The sequence below is a fragment of the Microcebus murinus genome, chromosome 3, assembly GCF_040939455.1.
Source record: "Microcebus murinus isolate Inina chromosome 3, M.murinus_Inina_mat1.0, whole genome shotgun sequence".
NCBI classification, from domain to species: Eukaryota; Metazoa; Chordata; class Mammalia; order Primates; family Cheirogaleidae; genus Microcebus; species Microcebus murinus.
Genome location: NC_134106.1, coordinates 6,825,848 through 6,845,010, shown reverse-complemented (window position 1 = coordinate 6,845,010; position 19,163 = coordinate 6,825,848). Strand labels below are relative to the sequence as shown.

The 19,163-nt window shown below is 42.7% G+C and overlaps 2 protein-coding genes across 7 annotated transcripts in view; one reads left to right on the top strand and one right to left on the bottom strand.

Annotated features, from left to right (window-relative positions):
• Positions 1-8: 8 nt before the first annotated feature.
• On the top strand, positions 9-14,252 carry ITGB1BP1 (integrin subunit beta 1 binding protein 1). Of its 5 annotated transcripts, none has more exons than XM_012785698.2 (8): positions 9-152; positions 3,279-3,389; positions 4,357-4,460; positions 8,667-8,745; positions 10,022-10,158; positions 12,246-12,338; positions 12,889-13,038; positions 13,997-14,252. In XM_012785698.2, exons 3-8 carry the CDS (start codon positions 4,389-4,391, stop codon positions 14,066-14,068), a joined length of 603 nt encoding a protein of 200 aa, XP_012641152.2. In that variant the 5' UTR covers positions 9-152; positions 3,279-3,389; positions 4,357-4,388; the 3' UTR covers positions 14,069-14,252. The 5 variants fall into 5 exon arrangements, with proteins under 5 accessions (XP_012641152.2, XP_012641154.2, XP_012641157.2 ...); XM_012785700.3 differs by lacking the exon at positions 9-152 and adding an exon at positions 324-342; XM_012785703.3 differs by lacking the exon at positions 9-152 and adding an exon at positions 396-685.
• A 1,605-nt stretch (positions 14,253-15,857) lies between these two features.
• ASAP2 (ArfGAP with SH3 domain, ankyrin repeat and PH domain 2) overlaps positions 15,858-19,163 on the bottom strand; it is a 179,906-nt gene continuing 176,600 nt past the window's right edge. For both annotated transcript variants that reach the window (XM_012785687.2, XM_012785690.2), the window contains one exon: positions 15,858-17,523. In XM_012785687.2, coding sequence (XP_012641141.2) covers positions 17,449-17,523 — 75 coding nt within the window. In that variant the 3' untranslated portion in view covers positions 15,858-17,448. The remainder of the gene's footprint in view (positions 17,524-19,163) is intronic.

Sequence of the window (19,163 nt, the reverse complement as noted above, 5' to 3'; positions counted from 1 at the left end):
GTCTCGGAGGCGGGGCCTGACGGACGCGGGGGAGGGCTGGAAAAACTGGCGCTGGAGCGAGGACTGGAGTAGCTGCCGGGGCACGGGCGGCCCGCGCCCTCCGACTCCCCCGGAAGCTCAGGCGGCCCCAGGGATGCGCCCGCGGCAGCGAGGTGAGCGCCCGGGCCCTCGCCCTACCCGGGCCATGCTAGCGGGCGCCTGGCGGGAAGGCGGCCCCGAGGGCGGTGCCCACGCCTGGGACGGATGGGTGGGGCCGTGCAGGAGCCTGCGGTGTCCACGCGGGCCCGCCTTCACTCCCCGGGGACGCGGGCGGGCGGCGGGGAGGCCGAGGGCCAGGCCGGGGTGAGGAGGGGCCGCCGCCCGTGTGGCGCGGGTGGTCGAACCTGGCCCTGCCCCTCGGGTGCTGGCGCCCGGGGCGGCCGCCTCCCGCCGCTGGCTGGCCTTCGGGCCGGATCTGCAGAGTCTGGCCCCGGGGGGAAGGCGAGGCGTGAAGCGCACTCTCTTTCTCTGCACCGCTTCGGCCGTCTCCCGCTGTGTCGCAGCCTCCGCACCCAGCAGGTGGCCGGCACTCCCTGCAGCGACAAAGACGTGTGCGGCAGCGGGTGTGTGGGAAGGGCTTTGGAGCCAGCGCTATTGATGTCCGAAACTTGGCCCCATCCGTTCTTAACCTGGTGACTTTGCACAGGTCGCTGAATCCCTCTCGCTTTGGTGTCCTCGTTTGAAAGGGGCTGTCATCCTGCAGCCTTGCTGGTCAGTGAGGGTTAGAGGTGTCTGTAGCACCTAGCGCTGTGCATGGCACGTGTCTTTATTTGGGTGTCACCTCTCGAGAAAGTTCAGGTTCATGAAGCATGTCCTCTGCCAGGCCGTGCCCCGCACGCGTGTCCAGCCATGGGTAACTCTGCCTTTGATGAGCATGCAGTTCGGAGAGTGAGCTGGGTCTAAGGAGACCATAGCAGACTGTAAAGCTGTGATCAGGGTGTACACTGCGGCTGCCGGTCCCTTAGCCCAGCCTGGAGGTCCAAGGAAGACTTTCTATTAATAGAAGAGAAGTAGCCTGAAATGAGCTTTGGAAGGTGAGAGGTAGCCAAGTGACTAAAAGGTGAAGGCCTTTCCAGGCAGAGGGAGTGCGGGAGCAAAGCAGGGCAGCGTGGAGCGTCGCTTTGCGTTCCTAAGAGGTAAGGAGTAGCCCAGTCGCAGAACACCTTGCATGTCCTGCTTAGGAGCTTTGACCGCAGTCTCTGACTCTGGGGAGCCAGTGAATCAGTTTAAGAGGCTAATGGCATCGTATTTATGTTTGAAATAAATCATTTTAATCATTTTGGCTGAAGTGTGGTGGTAGATCTAGAGGGGTAGGGGTCCAGTAGGATCGAGGTCTGTCATTCATGGAATATATTCAGGTTTGTGAATTCCTTAAGTTGTCTGCCAAATTTTGTGTGTGTGCACATTGTTACAGGCTGAGGTTCCATCACTTTCGTCAGGTACTAAAAGAAGTTGTAAATAACAATAGTGATGGCAGGGTGTGGTGGCTCACACCTGTAATCCTAGCACTCTGGGAGGCCCGAGGTGGGCAGATTGCTCAAGGTCAGGAGCTTGAGACCAGCCTGAGCAAGAGCGAGACCCATCTCTACTATAAATAGAAATTAATTGGCCAACTAATATATATAGAAAAAATTAGCCGGGCATGGTGGCGCGTGCCTGTAGTCCCAGCTACTCAGGAGGCTGAGGCAGGAGGATTGCTTGAGCCCAGGAGTTTGAGGTTGCTGTGAGCTAGGCTGATGCCACGGCACTCACTCTAACCTGGGCAACAAAGCGAGACTCTGTCTCAAAAAAAAAAAAAAAAAAGCAATAGTGATGATGTGGGCTCTGCCGGGGAGCTAGATCCCAGAACTCTTCAGGTGGAGTATTCAGTGGTCCTGGTGCTTGACTAGCTGTGGGGCTTGAAAGGACAGTGAGGATGAATGATTTCCTGGTTTCTACCAGCAATTATATAATTTCCTGAGAGAGAGAGGAGAGGAGCAGATCTGGAGGGGAGGATGAAGGGTTTAGTTTAAGGTATTTTTGCATTTGATGGACCTGTGGGACATCCAAGTGACAATCATACCATTGGTCTCATTTTTAAGCATGAGTAATTTTGAGGCAAGAATGATTTGCTTTAAAACATGCATCAAAATAGCAGTAGATATCAAACCATTTAATAAATGCTTCTTTTTCCTAAGCTCCTGACTCATGATGAAAAGAAAGTCTTAAGGAGTTACAAAGGCATTATAGTACAGTGTAGTGATTTTTCAAATCATTCGTTCTAGGGATTTGAGGAGATGCTTTAGGCTTCCACTAACAATAGAATCAGATTTTATTTTAAAATCATGTTTAAAATTGTTTTTATATATATAAATTATATATTTACATATGCTTAAATATAATGTGCTTAAATATGTTATATACCAACATCGTAACCGATCAGAGACCATTAACATGGTACTTTATGCTGCTAGGTTAACCCAGTTTTGTGCAGACCTTGAAATAAGGCTTTCTTGCTGAGAAGTATCCTGGTGTGGTAAGATTGTCCTTTGCAACAACTCATCCAGTCTCTTTGTTTTTACTTTATCCTAGGGAGTTAGTTACCTTCCTGGCATGCAGAGTCATTTATTTTTTAATTTTTTGTAGAGATGGGGTTTTGCTATGGTGCCCAGGTTGGTCTCGAACTCCTGATTCTCCTGTCTTGGCCTCCCAAAGTGCTGGGATTACAGGCGTGAGCCACCATGCCCAGCCCAGAGTCTTTTTTTTTTTTTTTTTCTCCTCAGAGCATCTTTTTCCATCTGAAATACTCACCCCCTCTTTCAGTCCCTCTGTGTCTCCTTAACTTGCATTAGTTTTCTTCATAGCAATTATTGTTTCCTAAAACTATGTTTTATATTTGTTTTTCTTGTTGATCTTTCTACTTCCTCTAAAGATAAACTCCCTGAGGTCAGGACCTCTGTCTGTTTTGTTCACTGATGTATCCCTAGCACCTGGTAGGTGTTCACTGACTATTCAGGAATGAATGAAAGAATCAGATTTTCATGCTCCCCTACGAATAAAGGGAATATATATGGTAGGAAATTGGATGGTGAGGCTGATTCAAAAGCGTGGGCTCAGGAGTCAGACTGGGATCAGTGGCCTAAGGGCATCCACTCGCAAGGGGGCTCAGAGTGGGGTCTCCCAGTACCACGAGAGAAACTCTGAGTTGGAGCAGGGGCTTCCATTCACTGCCCTATAACTTATTCTTTTTACTTCACCAGGTACATTGTTTCTCTGAAGAGAACTGGCCATATCAGAATGAAAAGAAGCTCTCTGTGCAGACTGCTGTCTGTGGAACCTCTGAAGACAATAAAATAGTGTTCGATTCTACAGTAAGCAGATTTCCTTGTTCCCTCTGAAGAATTCAATTTTCAGTATAAATTTGTTAGGTTATCTTATTCGTAAATCCTCCTGAAAGCTGGGTCACAGCTCCCTCACCTGTCAAAGGCAGGTTATAACCCACCCGCTATAAACCCGTTGAGGGTAGGGCTCAGGGCCCCAGCACAGCGTGTAGCACATGGTAGGCCCTTACGAACCCCAGTAGAGGGAATGAATCTGTCACAAGGTTGCCGGAGGATGTAATGAGACAATATAACCGTATTTGGAAGTTCTGAGAACTATACACCATCATGCAGGTTAATTTTCCAAATATATATACTCCTGTGAAATGGGCAAGGATATGAATTTTATGTTTCCAAGGCATTAATTATTAATTTTAAAAAAAGGCATATGCAACACAAACTGTGGGAAACTTAAGGTCATCTCCTTACCTATCCTTACTGGAGCGGGGACACAAGGAGCTAGCACCTAGGAATGTTTTTATGTCAGCCTTTACTTAAAGATATTTCAAGACTTCAAGAAAAATGCACATTCTGAGAGTTGTGTATATCTTTTGTTCTTAGCCCAACCAAGTACAGAATGAGAACCTGAGACTCAGTATCTCAGCTGATAAATCAATGAATGCATCACGTATTTTGCGAAAATTTTGAATCAAACAGAAGTAAGGCACTTGAAATTTTGAGAACTAGATGACATTATGTCTGATACTTACGAGAACAGTGCTTGTCACATTTCTGTATAGGACAAGAAGGTCTCTCCCTTTTTCATTGGTTGGGGTTAGCTTTTTGTAATTTAATAGGAAAGAAAGAATGAAAATAGTATCCATGGGAACATATTTATGTTTTAAGTCAAAGGAGTACACTCATGAAACTGGAAGAATTGATGTTTTTCATTCCTATTATATATAAAGTGATTTACAGTTGCTTTTCTTGTAACTGTCACCAAAATTTGTACTTTCAGGGTATCTTCTCTGGATCAAGCTATGGTGAAAAATGTTTCGGAAAGGCAAAAAACGACACAGCAGTAGCAGTTCCCAAAGTAGTGAAATCAGTACGAAGAGCAAGGTAGGAAGAATGGAGTTCGTACCAGAATCATAAGGCAGTGAGAATTTTGTTTGTCTAACTGATACTGCATGCAGGATACTAACCATGGCAGACCTCTGATAGTCTTCAAACTAGGTCTGTTTTAACAGTTCAGTTTTTGCCCTAGAGATACATTCTGTGCGTGGTTTATTTTGTTTTGGTAGATTTTCTGAAATTCTTAAATTCATTAAACTGGGTGGGACACAATCTATGAATGGTCTCATTGAAACAAGTACTGCTTTTAAAACTTTTTAAATATAGAAATTGCAGGCCTTAAGGGGCTGGATCTCTTGAATTCTAGGGTTTGTAGTATATATAGTTATTTAAGAATGAGATTGGCAAATACCTGTATACCAAAGACTTTTGAATGTTATTTGAAGGTATGCATGGGTTTAATGTATGCAAAACAAACCTTTGAGGATCTATTCAGCTGGCCTCTTTGGTCTCCTATTCAAAGGATAGCGTGATTTCCTTTTGACTGACAGAATTTTCCAATATAAGATTATAAAGGGGTAGAAGTGGCAGTGAAAAATAAATAAATAAAATAAAATTTTAAAAAAGGTTATAAAGATGATAGCTGAATTATATTTGTTCTAAGAATTTTAGGTTTTTGACACCAATTTTGTTGGTGTTTAGAAGAATAACATTCTTTTCCACCTCCTGGACAGTGACATATGAGAACTATTCATTCAATGCATTTTTATCTCGCACTCCTAGGTGCCAAGCTCTGTTTTAGGTGCAGGGGATAGAGCAGTTAGAGAAGAACATAAAATCCTTGGGCTCACAGAGCTAACATTCCAGCTGGGGAGGAAATAATGAATGTGTAAGTGAAATATAAAATGTCAGGCGGTGCAAACTAACATGGGAGGAAGAAACTATAGGAATGGGGAAGGGTGGGAGGTTGGGAGTGATGCAGTTTCAAGCAGCCTGGGCAGGAAACGTGTATTCCCTAGCTGGCATTTGAGCAGGGCCCAGAAGGAGAAGGGGAGCCGAGACCAGATGTGGGGGAGAGCGGTTCAGGGAGAGGAGAGAGCAAGAGCAAAGGCCCAGAGGAGCAGCGTGCCAGCCTGAGGGACCGCAGGGAGACCAGCATGACTGGGCGGGTGGGGGGCACCTTGTCAGCCCAGGAAGCCCGGGGCTTTTGCTCTGTGGGAAAAGGGGAGCATCAGGGTGTTTGGGCAGGGCAGTGACAGACTCTTACGTAATTTTAACTGGGGTCACTTTGGCCACTAACAGCAGGGTCAGGGCAGGAGCAGAGAGACCAGCTGGGAGGATACTGGGATCATCTGAGAGAGAGATGAGGGCTCGGACGGGGCGTGGAGGAAGTGGTGAGGAGAGCTCAGGTTCTGCAGCGATTTCGAGATGAGCAGTCACAGGCCTTGTTGATAGATTGGTTGTGGAGTATGAGAAAAAGAGGAATTAAGCGTAAACCCTTAAAATAACAACAGTTGGCTGACGTGCTGCGTAAAGTAGAAATCATGTTCACATACTTCCCTCTCCTGACCTTCCTGGTAGATACAGAAGCATCTGGGGTAGCATGTGCCTCCCATGGTCTAGCTGTGTGGCATGTGGGTTCATACTTGTTAATGTCTGTCTGCGGTGCTCAGCGCTGTCCCGGGTGCTGCAGGAAGAGGAGGCATCTGACCCTTTCAAGACTTGGCTCCCATGGCCATGCAAGGCTGAAGCCTGCAGGGCGGTGGACAGGCTGGAGCCGGGCTGTTGACGTGGCAGCTCTGGTGCACAGGGCGACTGGAGGCAGAATTTTCTCTTCCTGGAGGGACCTCAGGCTTTGTCTCTTAAGATCATCAACTGATTGGATGAGGCTCGCTCATGTTATGGAGGGCAGTCTGCTTGACTCAAAGTCTCCTGGTATAAATGTTAATCTCTTCCAAAAAACACCTTCACAGCAATATCTAGACTGGGGTTTGACCAGGTATCTGTGTACTATAGCCCAGCTAAGTTGACATATAAAATTAACCATCAGAGGAGTCTTCAGAAAAAAAGGGGCAAGCAAATGGGGCCTTAAAATGTGTGGGTAGAATGCGTGTAAGTGAAGAAGGTTAGACATCCAGTTACACCCAGGAAGACGGGGCTGAGCCTGGTGAGTTAGTTGGGTGTCGTGCCGTGAACAGGATCCCAGAGAAGGAAAGTGTTTGAATTTGAAGGGACCTTAGAGATTACCTAGCCCAGGGGTTCACACATTTTCATTACTAAAGAGCCTTTTTATTACTTTCCACCTTTGTGTGCTTTCCATTATAGAAGATGTGTTTGCTCAGGGCCAGGGTGAGGCCAGTGAGGTGGGTTGGCACATGGAAGGCGGCGTCTCTCAGGGGTACTCAGGTGCCCCTGGAGAGATGGCTCCTGAGACCATGTCATTGGTGCCTGCTGTCTCACCCCACCCCGTGTGAACCACACTGTTAAGTAGTAAGGGCCTCCCCTGAATGAGACGACAGGCGGGACTGCCGTGCAGAATGTCCAGGCAGGGTGGGGTGAGCAGTGTTATCACAGCTGAGTGGATGGACGTCTAGCCAGAAGCACAGAAACTTGACAATTTAGGAATCCTTTGCAGTCTTAGAAATTAACCATTTTCTTTAAAATTTTTGAACTCCTGGAGCTAGTCAACACAAACAGAACCTCCCTGCTGCTGCTTTCATAGCCTTAAGTGTGAGGACCCCAGAGGGGAGCGGGTGATCTGGCCGATATCTTGTTTTCTGGGTTAGAAAACAGATGGGGGCTTCAAGCCCTGCCACTGCAGAGCCAGGACCAGAGCCTACATTCTGTGATTCCTGCCAGGACCTAGCTAACGGCTTGGGATGTGGCCGGTGACCCAGCTCAGGCACCCGAGTTGGGCAGGGGCTGGGGAGTGCAGAAGAGTCCGTGGTACACCGTGCCAGGACTGAGGATCCTGGAGACCATGGGGGAGCGCTGCGTGGTTTTTAAGCAAAGTTGCAACTGTTAGATTTGTGTTTTAGGATGATGTAAGCTTTTGTTGTTTCATATTCTGAACATGAGGAAAATAGATCAGTTTCTTCCTTCCTGTTCTATTCAGAGGTCACGAGGCACTGCTGTTTTCCTGGTGGACTCTGTTCCTCCTTTCAGGAGCCTGGACACATCCCAGGAGCCAGTCTGAATTTGTAATAGCACCTTAGTTCCAACTCCCCCTCCCTCCTGCCTATTGAATGTTTAGTCTATGTCCAATTTTTCAGTACTCCACATTGTGTCTTAGAGCATACAAATTTGTTCTCATTTTAGATTGTATTCCAAGGAGTCCAATGATTGAAAAAGGGAAAAAAACATACTTAAGACTTGATGCATTTTTGCATTCATCTTTGATTCACTTCTTAAAACTTTTGAATGTACTTGTAAAATTTAATTCGGATTTGAGTTGCAAAAAAGTGACTCATTTTTTAAATCAAGTTTCCACAGGATGTTATTTCTAAGGAAATTAAGCACATTGAGAGTATAGTACTGTAGAACAAACTCCACTTGCACATGTGATTCTTTGTATTTCGCTGAGCCGTTTTATCACTGCAGTTCATATTGACACTTACGTGCTGGTCTGCCAGTTAGCCTCTGAATTACTGCTGTGGTACAATTACTAGTCAGAATAATCTCAGAAGCACTGGGTTAGGAATTAGGAGATCTAGGTTTGAGTATTCTAGTTCTGAGGTATTTCGTTCTATTCTAGTTCTGAGGTATTTCGTTCTATTCTAGTTCTGAGGTATTTACTAGATGTGACCTTGGGTAAATCACTTAATGTCTCTGATCTCTTTCCTCATTTATTAAATAAGGATAATAGTCTCTGCCTGGCTTTCTGTACATGGTCGGTTTGGGTTCAGTGGAAGGAAAGTGAAAGCAAGGTGTAGATTTTCACAGAGGATATTAATAGAAGGCATCTTGTGAGGAGGTGGAGAAAATGACTTAGATTTGGACTAAGAGTATTGCTGCCACATTTATTCAACATTGTGTTATGGGAAGACCAGTTGGGATTATGTGTTTCTTTGAAGTTTGCTACAGAATTTGTCTTTAGAAAAATTTTTTGTAATCAGCCTTCCTGAATAATTGACCTGCTTTTTTGTACATGTCAGCTCAACTATAACAAGTAATTTCAATGGGTTTGGTAGTGAACTTCAGAGAAGCTTCTTATTATTTGTAGGCTTTTTGTTTATTTGTTTTTTTATTTCTCAGTCTGTAGATTCTAGCCTTGGGGGTCTTTCCCGATCCAGCACTGTGGCCAGCCTTGATACAGACTCCACCAAAAGCTCAGGTACGTACAAGGATTGCATCATTTCTTATCTAAGCCTTTTCGCTTATGCTTGTATAGTTTCACCAGTGTCACACAATGAGTTCTTGTGCATTCATGGTTTTCTTCCCCTCCTCTGCCACTTGACAAGAGCTTAGAAATGGGCCAAGATTTGGTGTGCTGTGGGTTGGGGGTGTGGCTTGTTGGTGGAAACCATTGGCTTGGAGGCTGGCTCAGGCACTCCAGCAAAATGCTCTTAATGAGTTCTACAGTAAAAATGTTCGAAAACATTGTGGGCAATAATTTAGAAGTTTCAAACAGCTTTTTAAGAGATGGGGTGGCAGAGGATGGAACAGGACAAATGTCTTGGTGATAAAGGGTTAAGGAGCCATCTACCCCGAGGTACCCTGAGATACACTTTCTCATGACCACAAGGAACACAAGTAATTAAGGGGAGCATCTGTCGCAGATCCTTGCAACATTTATGCAGCTGCCCGAAATTACTAGCTCCTTAGAAATCAAAAAGTGGCTTCAACCCAAGCTCCATAAATAGCTGGTGACTAACTGGAAATATACTATTCATTTTCTTGTCTAAAATCCTACTTTTCCCTTCAGGATCCATAGACTCATCAATCTATAAACAGAATGTTGTAGCATTAAGTCCATTATCTGGACTTCCAGATGCCTTTAAAATATTAAAGATGTGTGTATCTTTTCATTATATAAACAAGCTAAAAGTAATCGTAAAGTATTTCCTTAATATGGTGAGTAGTTCGTGGTAATCTCTATATTGGCAAGATTTTACAGCACACACCATTCTTCAACTTGTTGCCGTCTGTTAAGGGACTTCCTGCGTAGCATTATTCCATCTACATTAAAAAAAAATTGTGTAGTCTTTTTGGACTGAATGGTAGAGGAAGAGCAGCTTCCTCAGTCAGGAAAGTTATTTAACATGGTAAAGAGGGGGAAGGAACCAGAAAATAATTCAGTGTCATGCATTGTAAAGGTAATCATTTTCTAATAGACTTTTCTCCCATTTGTTTTGAAATGAAGGTTATTAATTCATTCATATTATTGAGACCTTTATACATTTAGTATGTTGTGAGACACTGAGGAAAAAGGTTAGTGAAATTTTAAGTTTGTTCCCATTACATCAAGAAATTTTGCATTATAAAAATTTATATTTAAAGATTATGTTCTAATAACACAGTATGGTTTTTATTTGGGAAGGGACTGAGGATACCTGTAATGCAGATATTTCTTTGAAGTCTTACCATCATAACTTTTCTTTCATCTTTAGGACAAAGCAACAATAATTCAGATACCTGTGTGGAATTTCGAATAAAATATGTTGGTGCCATTGAGAAGCTGAAACTCTCTGAGGGAAAATGTCTGGAAGGGCCACTAGACCTGATAAATTACATAGATGTTGCCCAGGTAAAAAAAAAAAAAAAATTCTGATTTAAAGCCTCTGATTATGAGATTCTGTAAATCCTGGCTTTGAAGAAAGATGTCTGCTCTTTCAGGCCCACTGGGTGGCGCTGTGCTCACTATCTTTCCCGAAGCCACCCGTGGTACAGGTGTCTTAGAGACTGAGCCGCACAGGAACAGACACTGTTCCTTCCTTTAAACACAGTACTTTTTACTTTTTTATGGGGCTGATTTCCTTGTTGAAATGAGGAGCTGACTGTAGTGACTGGTTACATTCCAGAGGTTTTTCTTTTAAGACAATCTGGGAAAACCTTACTGTTATCTCCACTGAACTCGTTTCATCTCTCAATCTAATTCATAGTGATGTTGATCTAACGTATTTGTTCATTCATACCTGTTTCTAACAAGAATCAAGGTGAGGTGGGTTTCAAAAATTTATCCAGGTCAAGATGATAAAAAATAAAAGGAATCATCGTGAATGAAAAATAAGATAAATCACAGGTGTGAAGTTGGTGCATAAAATATGATAAGGTCTGTACCCTTGCCAACGGTGGAAATGGATGAGCCAAAGAACTAATAATACAGTTAGTAAATTGCTTCCGGAGTTTCTAGAAAATGAAACTCTATTTTTATGTGTTCATTAACAAAGGGATATTACCGTGATGGAAAGAGTCCTTCATCTGTTCATAGTGTGTTAATCTTAAGAACGTACAATCTCTTAAATCACGCAGAATGAGAGCATGAAATATGTTTCATGTCTTTGAGAAAGTAATGGAAGTTACCTCTGAGGGAAATCAATGACTCTAATTTGCCACTTAACAGAGAACTCTTGGTAGTCTGGACTAATACAATTAGTATCCCAGCATTTAGTTTGGAATATAAAGTCATTCCAACAAAGTCCAGTAAGTCTTCACTTAACATTAAGTTCTTGCAAACTGTGACTTTAAGTGAAACAACTTATAGCAGGTCCTCAAATAACTCATTATTCAGGGTCCTTTCATTATAATGTTGATAAGAAAAAGAATTGGTTTCATTATGTACATCATTTAGCTTAAAGTAGTAATTTCCAAGAACTTATGAGTGATGTTGAGGACTAAAGATTACTAATAATGTTTCCCCTAAAAAATCCACTAGGATTATGTTCATTCCTACAATTTAAATTTCTCATATCACCGTAGAATTTCTGCTTGTTAAAAATTCCATTATTGACAATAGCATTACTATTATCAGGATAATATGATGAACGGTTTGATTTTGATTCTTGGAATTGCTTTAAACTTACCACGAGGATGATGGGTAAAAGGGTACTTACAACAGTGTGAGGACCCGAGAATTAAGGTATTTGGATGCGGCTTATTTACCATTATTTCTTTAACGTAGGCAAATGGTTCCACAAAAACATTTACAATATGGAACATCTACTGATTGCCAACAGTTTATTTATTTTAGAGAAGGCAAATTAGGCAGCATTCTGATTTAGGCCATAAAACTAGATAATCTACTAGGGAAACCATCAGGTCTCACCTGCTATTTTACTCTGAATAACTAAAAATACTGATTAATGTCTTTGTGAGCCGAGTACCCATTCAGCAGCAGCATCTGCCAGCCCAAAGCCCCGAGCCCTGGGGATAACCACACACCTTACCATCTAAGTAGGACACAGAATGAGAAAAACGGTTCCTGTGGCCTTGCTTCCTGATCAGTCCATGTGGCAACACTAGAATACGCTTTGAGTATTTCAGAATTGAAATACAGACTTTTTCTAATGTAAATATTTTAACCTCACCAGGATCTGTGAGGAGTATCTCAGATACTTGTAATTAGGGGTAACACCCAGTCCAAGACAAAGGAATAGAGAAACGCATGAAATGGATGGATCTGGACTTCGCTCAGATTTGTGGGCTGTCAAAAAGAGGGGGAGAGGTAATTTTTCTTCTGCCTCTTTGGAGAGAAATTCTTACCCAGCTAACATGTACCCCACATTCTTTAAAGGGTTTTGGGTTTGTGATGGCCAGATACTAAAGGTGACTAATCAGACTTAAGACTATAACATAATTTTAATGTTTATCATGTAATTTATTTTTACTTTAAAGCAAGATGGAAAGTTGCCTTTTGTTCCTCTGGAGGAAGAATTTATTATGGGAGTTTCCAAGTATGGTATAAAAGTGTCAACATCAGATCAGTATGTAAGTAATATAATTTATTAAAGGAAAACAAATCTCTTTTAGGTAAAAGGGAATTCAGGCTATTAAGAGCCCACTTACAATTATGTTTGCTCCTATTTGCAGAGTGGTTAGCTTGTAAACGTTCCTGGCAGCTGGTCTCAAATGTGGCCAGTTTCTTAGGGTGAATAAGGGCACTTCCTGTGTAGATTGGGCCTATACAAGCCCCCACTGATGGCTTCTAATGCATTTTCAACTTAGGACCCCACATAAGAGCAGCCATCAGTCAGCTTGGAAGGTGGGCAGAGAGACAGGGATAGTAAGTGTAGATCACCCCACTCCCATCTTTCTGGGATTTAAGTAGGAAGGTGTGATCCCAAAGGCAAACTGCCCCATAACGGACATATGGGAACGTCCCTTGGGGTGAGAAACCTACATAGCTACTTTCTGCCAGATCCAGGGATATGCTGTTTAAAACCTCACAATACAATCTGCTTGGAAAGATGTGTGTTAAAAGAACTGAGAAACATTTAAAATAGTCATGATCTTTTTGAATTTTTCCTGATTTCTGCAGGATGTTTTGCATAGGCATGCTCTATATTTAATCATCCGGATGGTGTGTTATGATGATGGTCTGGGGGCAGGAAAAAGCTTATTGGCTCTGAAGACCACAGATGCGAGCAATGAAGAATACAGTCTGTGGGTTTATCAGTGCAACAGCCTGGTGAGACTTTTAAGTTACCTTGGTTAGTTTCCTATTCATCAAGTCAAGTGGCAAAACCCAGAGACTACTTACATTCTTTTCAAAGGCTGAAGAAATGCTATCCATTATGTATCTAATACCTGGCCAATAATAATGTAATGAATGAATATTAGGCTATAGGTCTGCCAGCTCTCCAGACTTAGTGCAGGTTGTGAGCTATTTATGTCAGGCCCAGTAACAGCACTCACTTGTGCCTGGATTTAAAGGTTTAGGGTAGACCGAGGGTGGTGGCTCACACCTGTAATTCTAGCACTCTGGGAGGCCGAGGCGGGCAGATCACTCGGGTCAGGAGTTTGAAACCAGCCTGAGTAAGAGCAAGACCCTGTCTCTACTAAAAATAGAAAGAAATTAATTGGTCAACTAAAAATGTATAGAAAAAATTAGCCGGGCATGGTAGCACATGCCTGTAGTCCCAATTACTCGGGAGGCTGAGGCAGGAGCATCGCTTGAGCCCAGGAGTTTGAGGTTGCTGTGAGCTAGGCCAACGCCATGGCACTCTAGCCCGGGCAACAGAGTGAGATTATGTCTCAAAAAAATAAATGAATAAAAAAATAAAGGTTTAGGGTAAATCTCTGGAGGAAAGGGAAAACATGGAGGAAAAGTGCTGTGTCCTCCATGGGCCAGAGGCTCCCTCCATTTCTCTTTGTTGTTGTCCTCCCTGACTCAGTGAGCATCCCTCTCACGGGCTGCAGTATCTGCGGATTTACTGTGTATGCTCTTCGCCAAAGGAAAGCCAAAGGGCCCATATGTAAGGGAGCCCACCCATCAAGGCAGACAGTGTAGATGGCCAACTCGAACTGCTGCCATTTAGGAGAGGCATCAAGAGGGTCAGGCTTATGCCTTTGCTGGTCAAATTAAATTCAGATTCAGGAAGAGATTTATGAACATTGTTGTTATTGTATCTTTTCACGTACTGTAGGAACAAGCACAAGCAATTTGCAAAGTTTTATCCACTGCTTTTGACTCCGTATTAACATCTGAGAAATCTTGAATTCTGCAATCAAGTGGAAGTCAACTTCATCTGGAAGTTCAGCTGTTTTCTGAACAGTTGTTTTCAATCTGTAATGCTGAACTGTTATGGAAATACGCAGCGAGCCCTTGCTCTAGACTTTCTGAAAAAAATGCAATGTATAAAATTGATCATTTGTTTTTATATTAAAATATGTTGTATTATACAGTGAGTTTACTCTTAATGAAGTCACCTACCTTCTGGGATAAAAAAGAAACATTTGTGATTTTCAAACAGAAATAAGCTTAACACCTAAGTGTCACAGATGTCCACTCAGTGAATAATACATATTGAGGGCCTGTCTGAGGAAGACTGATGAATGTCCTCTAGCGGCTTCCCAGTGAGGCGGTGTTGCAGGTGTGGGGCTCTAGCCAGTTTGGACTGGGGACCTGGATTCATGCTGGCGTGGGGCAGAGGGACAGTGCTGTTGCCAACTTTTCAAAAGTGTGTGTCAAGACAACATGCTAGTAAATCACAATCACAGTGCTTATCTCAGAGTTAAGAAAACCTTAATTACTGCTCATGCCACAAGTAACTGATATTTAAGGAATCTCATGGGCCGGGCGCGGTGGCTCACGCCTGTAATCCTAGCACTCTGGGAGGCCAAGGTGGGTGATTGCTAGAGGTCAGGAGTTTGAAACCAGCCTGAGCAAGACCCCATCTCTACTGACAATAGAAATTAATTGACCAACTAAAAATATATATACAAAAAATTAGCTAGGCATGGTGGCACATGCCTGTAGTCCCAGCTACTCGGGAGGCTGCGGCAGGAAGATTGTTTGAGCCCAGGAGTTTGAGGTTGCTGTGAGCTAGGCTGATGCCACGGCACTCACTATAGCCTGGGCAACAAAGTGAGACTCTGTCTCAAAAAAAAAAAAAAAAAAAATCTCATGTACAGTATGTTAGTATAATTTTTTTTTTCAAAAAAGGACTTAACATACAACACTTTAAAGATTAAAAACCTTAGACCACATCCATTTAAAAGTACTTTATTTTTTTTCCAGTCAAATGACTCGTTAACAAGAAGAGTAAACTTATTAAACATGCTCTAATTATAAATCACTGCATTAAGGACAATGAAAATAATCAATTTAGGTTATACAATATATACAGTTGCGCTGCAACTAGACCAAAGTAATCAAGTGAATGAATTGAATATCATACATCTCAAAATAGCTTTCTAAGCTGCATATTGTTATCCACCCCTTAACAGACCACACAGTAACCATTAGTCTGTGTACGTATTTCAGTCACCATCCCTAGAAGTCAGATCTGATGGCAAATGGCATGCAAAATGCCAGAATCCTGCAGCTCAAGTTCATGAAACGTAAACTTTAAATATAAATAGATATCTACAATGTTTATCTTTCTCTCAGTTGCTTTTTTTTTTTAATTTGCAAAGAGAAAATAACTAAGAAAGGATATTTAGCAGGAAGTTAATATAATTTTTCCTCTGGCAAGAGTACTATTAATCACTGCACAATAGCACCACCAAATTGTAGATTGGAAAAATATTTCCTAGATATTTATGTACCAGTGAACCTGATAGAATAGATTGGGACTGGAGTTCAAATGCTGACACGAATCAACTATTCCTTACATAGCTGGCACCAGGTAGTCACAAGGCTGACTATAAGACAGATGCAGGAGGATTATTAAAACAGAATAAGTGCACTGTGCAAAAATATCTGTTTACTTTCTTGAACCTATGAGAAAATTAACTAAATGAAGGGTTCAAACAACAGAAATTAACAATTAGTGAAAATAGATGTAGTGCTTTAAAAAAAAGACTTTAATTACAGATCTAACACATTTTTACCCAGAACTTTGAAAGGCAAAAAGCAATTGGTATACAACATCATAAAACATTCCAGTTTGTTCTGTTTTCTTTTATAATAGCAACAAAAAGTACAATGCCAAAAAGAAAAATAAAAAGAACTCTTACACTTAACAAGAGTCTTGCATACTAAAGACAGGCTGCTTCAATCAAATGTACCATCATAACAAATGCAGTAATAGCATTGTTTCCTCACTTTCCAAGCCTATACTTAAATTTATTCCTTTACTTTTGTTAAAAGTCAAAGTGGGCATTACATGCCTAATCTCAAAGAGTGCCAAAATTTCCAATATTCCTACTATGAATCTTTCGGTCACAATTACTAAATAGAGGTATGACAGTCAATTTCATTAAACTAATGAGTTTTGATTTTATAATATACAACCTAATCCCCCCACTCCCTCCCCAAGTAGCTTAAGAATGATATGATGGCCCTAAATAGTAAAAACTGGGATGTTTGGGAATATTTTATTCCCTGGGACCTATAGATTTCTGATACGCTCTTGATTATAAACAGATGGACAGATTAAATTTCAAGACAGTATAACTACCATTCCTGTTGGAATATTATATAAATACAAGACACTAAACTGAGTAAACATTCTCATGGGCTAGGAAGGGAAGGCAGTGGTACACTCAACAAGAAACAGCGAGTGATATGTTAATATCGCGTGGTCTGCGACACAGAATTCTGTGTACAGTTGATTTCTGTGTGGTTAAGGAAGTTAAGAAGGCAAATTCCAAAACACCTAAAGCATATAAACTAAAGAACTGTTTTGCAATCCATCATCCTTAGTTTTTAACCAAATTCAGGAAATGCAGTTTTATATAACCTGGAACTGAATTAATTGCAATTATCTTATGTTGTAATAAACCATCAGTAGTTTTGTTAAGTATGATTGTTCACAACAACAGGTTATACACACATGCAGAATATGATAGCTGCAACCTCACAAATTAGGGCTAGTACATCGCTAATGCGTAAATTTCCAAGTTGCTTTAAATAAACATTGGATGGGTTATAAAGGAATACCTGTCTTTAAAAGGTGAACTGATAACATTATTGACAAAGTCCACAGCTGAGCTATGGACTTCTGAAGCAGCAGTTTACTGGCTTCCTATTTTCTTATAATAATTGTGCAAAAAGATCATCAACTCCAGATTGGGCCAAGGAAAGCAAGAAGAATTTATTTCCAATGTTCTTAGTTCAAACATTTTTAGGTTTTACTAACTCTATAGATGCAGGATCTTGATTATGTAGTTAAAATAACTTTTCAGTTCACCTTTTAGGAAACTTAGTTTTTCCTAATAAAAGCATAACAATGCTTTATGAAAACCACAAATTATAAAAACCATTTATGTGTAAAAATTGCTTTTGAGTTTTAAAAACAGAACAGTAGTATTAGAGAAAATAGGCTACCGAACAATACAATTCATGAAACTGGTTATATCTGGCAAGAGTTCTGGTACCAATAATGAAACAGGAACAGAACTGTTATAGGAAATGCTTTTGTTCAGTAGCAATTTAGTCAGCAATAAAGTGCACAAATGATACAGGGAACGCTCCTTTACGACTGGGATCTCCGTCAATGTGGCCGATCTGGAATGAATTAGAAGTTTAGGATATTATAAAAATTCCAAATGTTGGTAACTTTGAAGAGTATTACATGTAGCATTTGGTGAAAAAAAAAGAGATTTGTTCAGAAGAATCTCCTCTGACAAAGAACTACTTAGGTAGAACATCTAAACTATTTTTTCCTTTTTTCTTCACTCACATGTCCAACGGTGCGTGCCTCCTCTGTGTGAGGACTCCTACCAGGCAGGCCCCAGACACCCCACGGGGGCCTGCAGCCCCGGGGGGCCCACAGGTCAGCGATCTGACCGCAACTCCCCACCTGCCTTTTTTTTTTAAACGAATGAAAGAACTCCTAAGTTTGTGAGGTACAAAGTCACAGAAAGGTGTGAATTGGCTCCATTTGAACTTAGTCAAGCATTTGTGGAAGGCTTCAATAAATCCATTTATGTTCACTCCAGGTAAATTATATAAATTACATCCAAATATGATCTCAACAACATAAACTATGTAGGCAAATAAAAGCCTAAAAATCGAAAAAATATAAATGGTGGGTTTTTTTTTTGGGGGGGTGAGGGTAGGGGACTGTGATTATGGGCAACGTTTACTTTCTTCTTTATACGTTTCTGAAACTTCCATAGTTTGGCAAATGAACAGGCATTTTCCATATGGCTACGCTCGCTATCAAGCTGGAGCCGCGCCACCCCATGGGATTGCAGGGGTGTGGGACCAGGCCAGCCCCACCTCTGCCAACCGGGTGGGGGGTCTGGCTGGTGTTAGCAAGTTTGGGTCCTCATAACCTCTGTGCAGCCAGGCACTCTCCCCACTGGAACCAGGAACCCAGGCACTGCGGCCCCATCTGTGCCTGCGCTCCGCAGGAGCTCCTAGCCCGCAGGCGCTTTCTAATCCCTCACGGGGAAATGAGGCCACAAGACAGACTGGTGAATCCGGGCCAAAAGCAGTGCTGCAAGGCCCTGAGGGTTCACAAAACCCCTGGAGGCTAAGAGCTTACAGTTTAAAGTGGTGGAAGCTCTGCTAGGGACAGGATCCAAACTCCCTGCACTTGTCAAAGCAGAGCAGTTTTCATAAGTCCTGCCTGAGTGGTCAGTCGAACCACGCGCGAGCTGGGCTCCGTGAGCAGGGCTGGGCCACTCGTGCCCAGTGAGCGGCAGACGCTGCCAGCGCCTTGCGCACCTGCTTCACTCAAGTCTGTCAACCCTACAGCCCTCACTGGAGACAGCTGCCTCTTAGAGCGAGCTCACCGTATCATCCTCACAGCAGGGCTGTGCGCAAACTCCCTTTCGCACACAATGTCGCTAACACTTAAAGATACAAGCAACCTGTCCCAGGCCACCAGACTGTTAAGTGGCTGAGTCTGAATTCTTAGGGTCACCAGGGTAACCCCGGTACTCGTCTTGCTCCCGAGCCCAGCTGGATGCCTGAGCAGCCCACAGCTCGCGTCAGGACCACACCAATGCCCGGGACCCTGCCCTCCAGGTGAGCTCCCTCTCTAGACACCAGACTCCACCAGTCCAGCAACGGCAGGGGATGAATGGCATAGAAACTCAAGCCCTCGGAATGAAGGGGTCTCATTCCAGGCCCTCGAGTGAGCTGCAGCCCAAGTGGCCTGCCCACCCTAAGCGAGGGAGGAAGCCACCCTGGGGACA

Coding starts and splice junctions, on each gene's coding strand:
- ITGB1BP1 (XM_012785698.2), top strand. CDS start 4,389: ATGTTTCGGAAAGGCAAAAAACGACACAGCAGTAGCAGTTCCCAAAGT. Junction 4,461..8,666: donor AAATCAGTACGAAGAGCAAG/GTAGGAAGAATG, acceptor TTTATTTCTCAG/TCTGTAGATTCTAGCCTTGG. Junction 10,159..12,245: donor ATTACATAGATGTTGCCCAG/GTAAAAAAAAAA, acceptor TTTACTTTAAAG/CAAGATGGAAAGTTGCCTTT.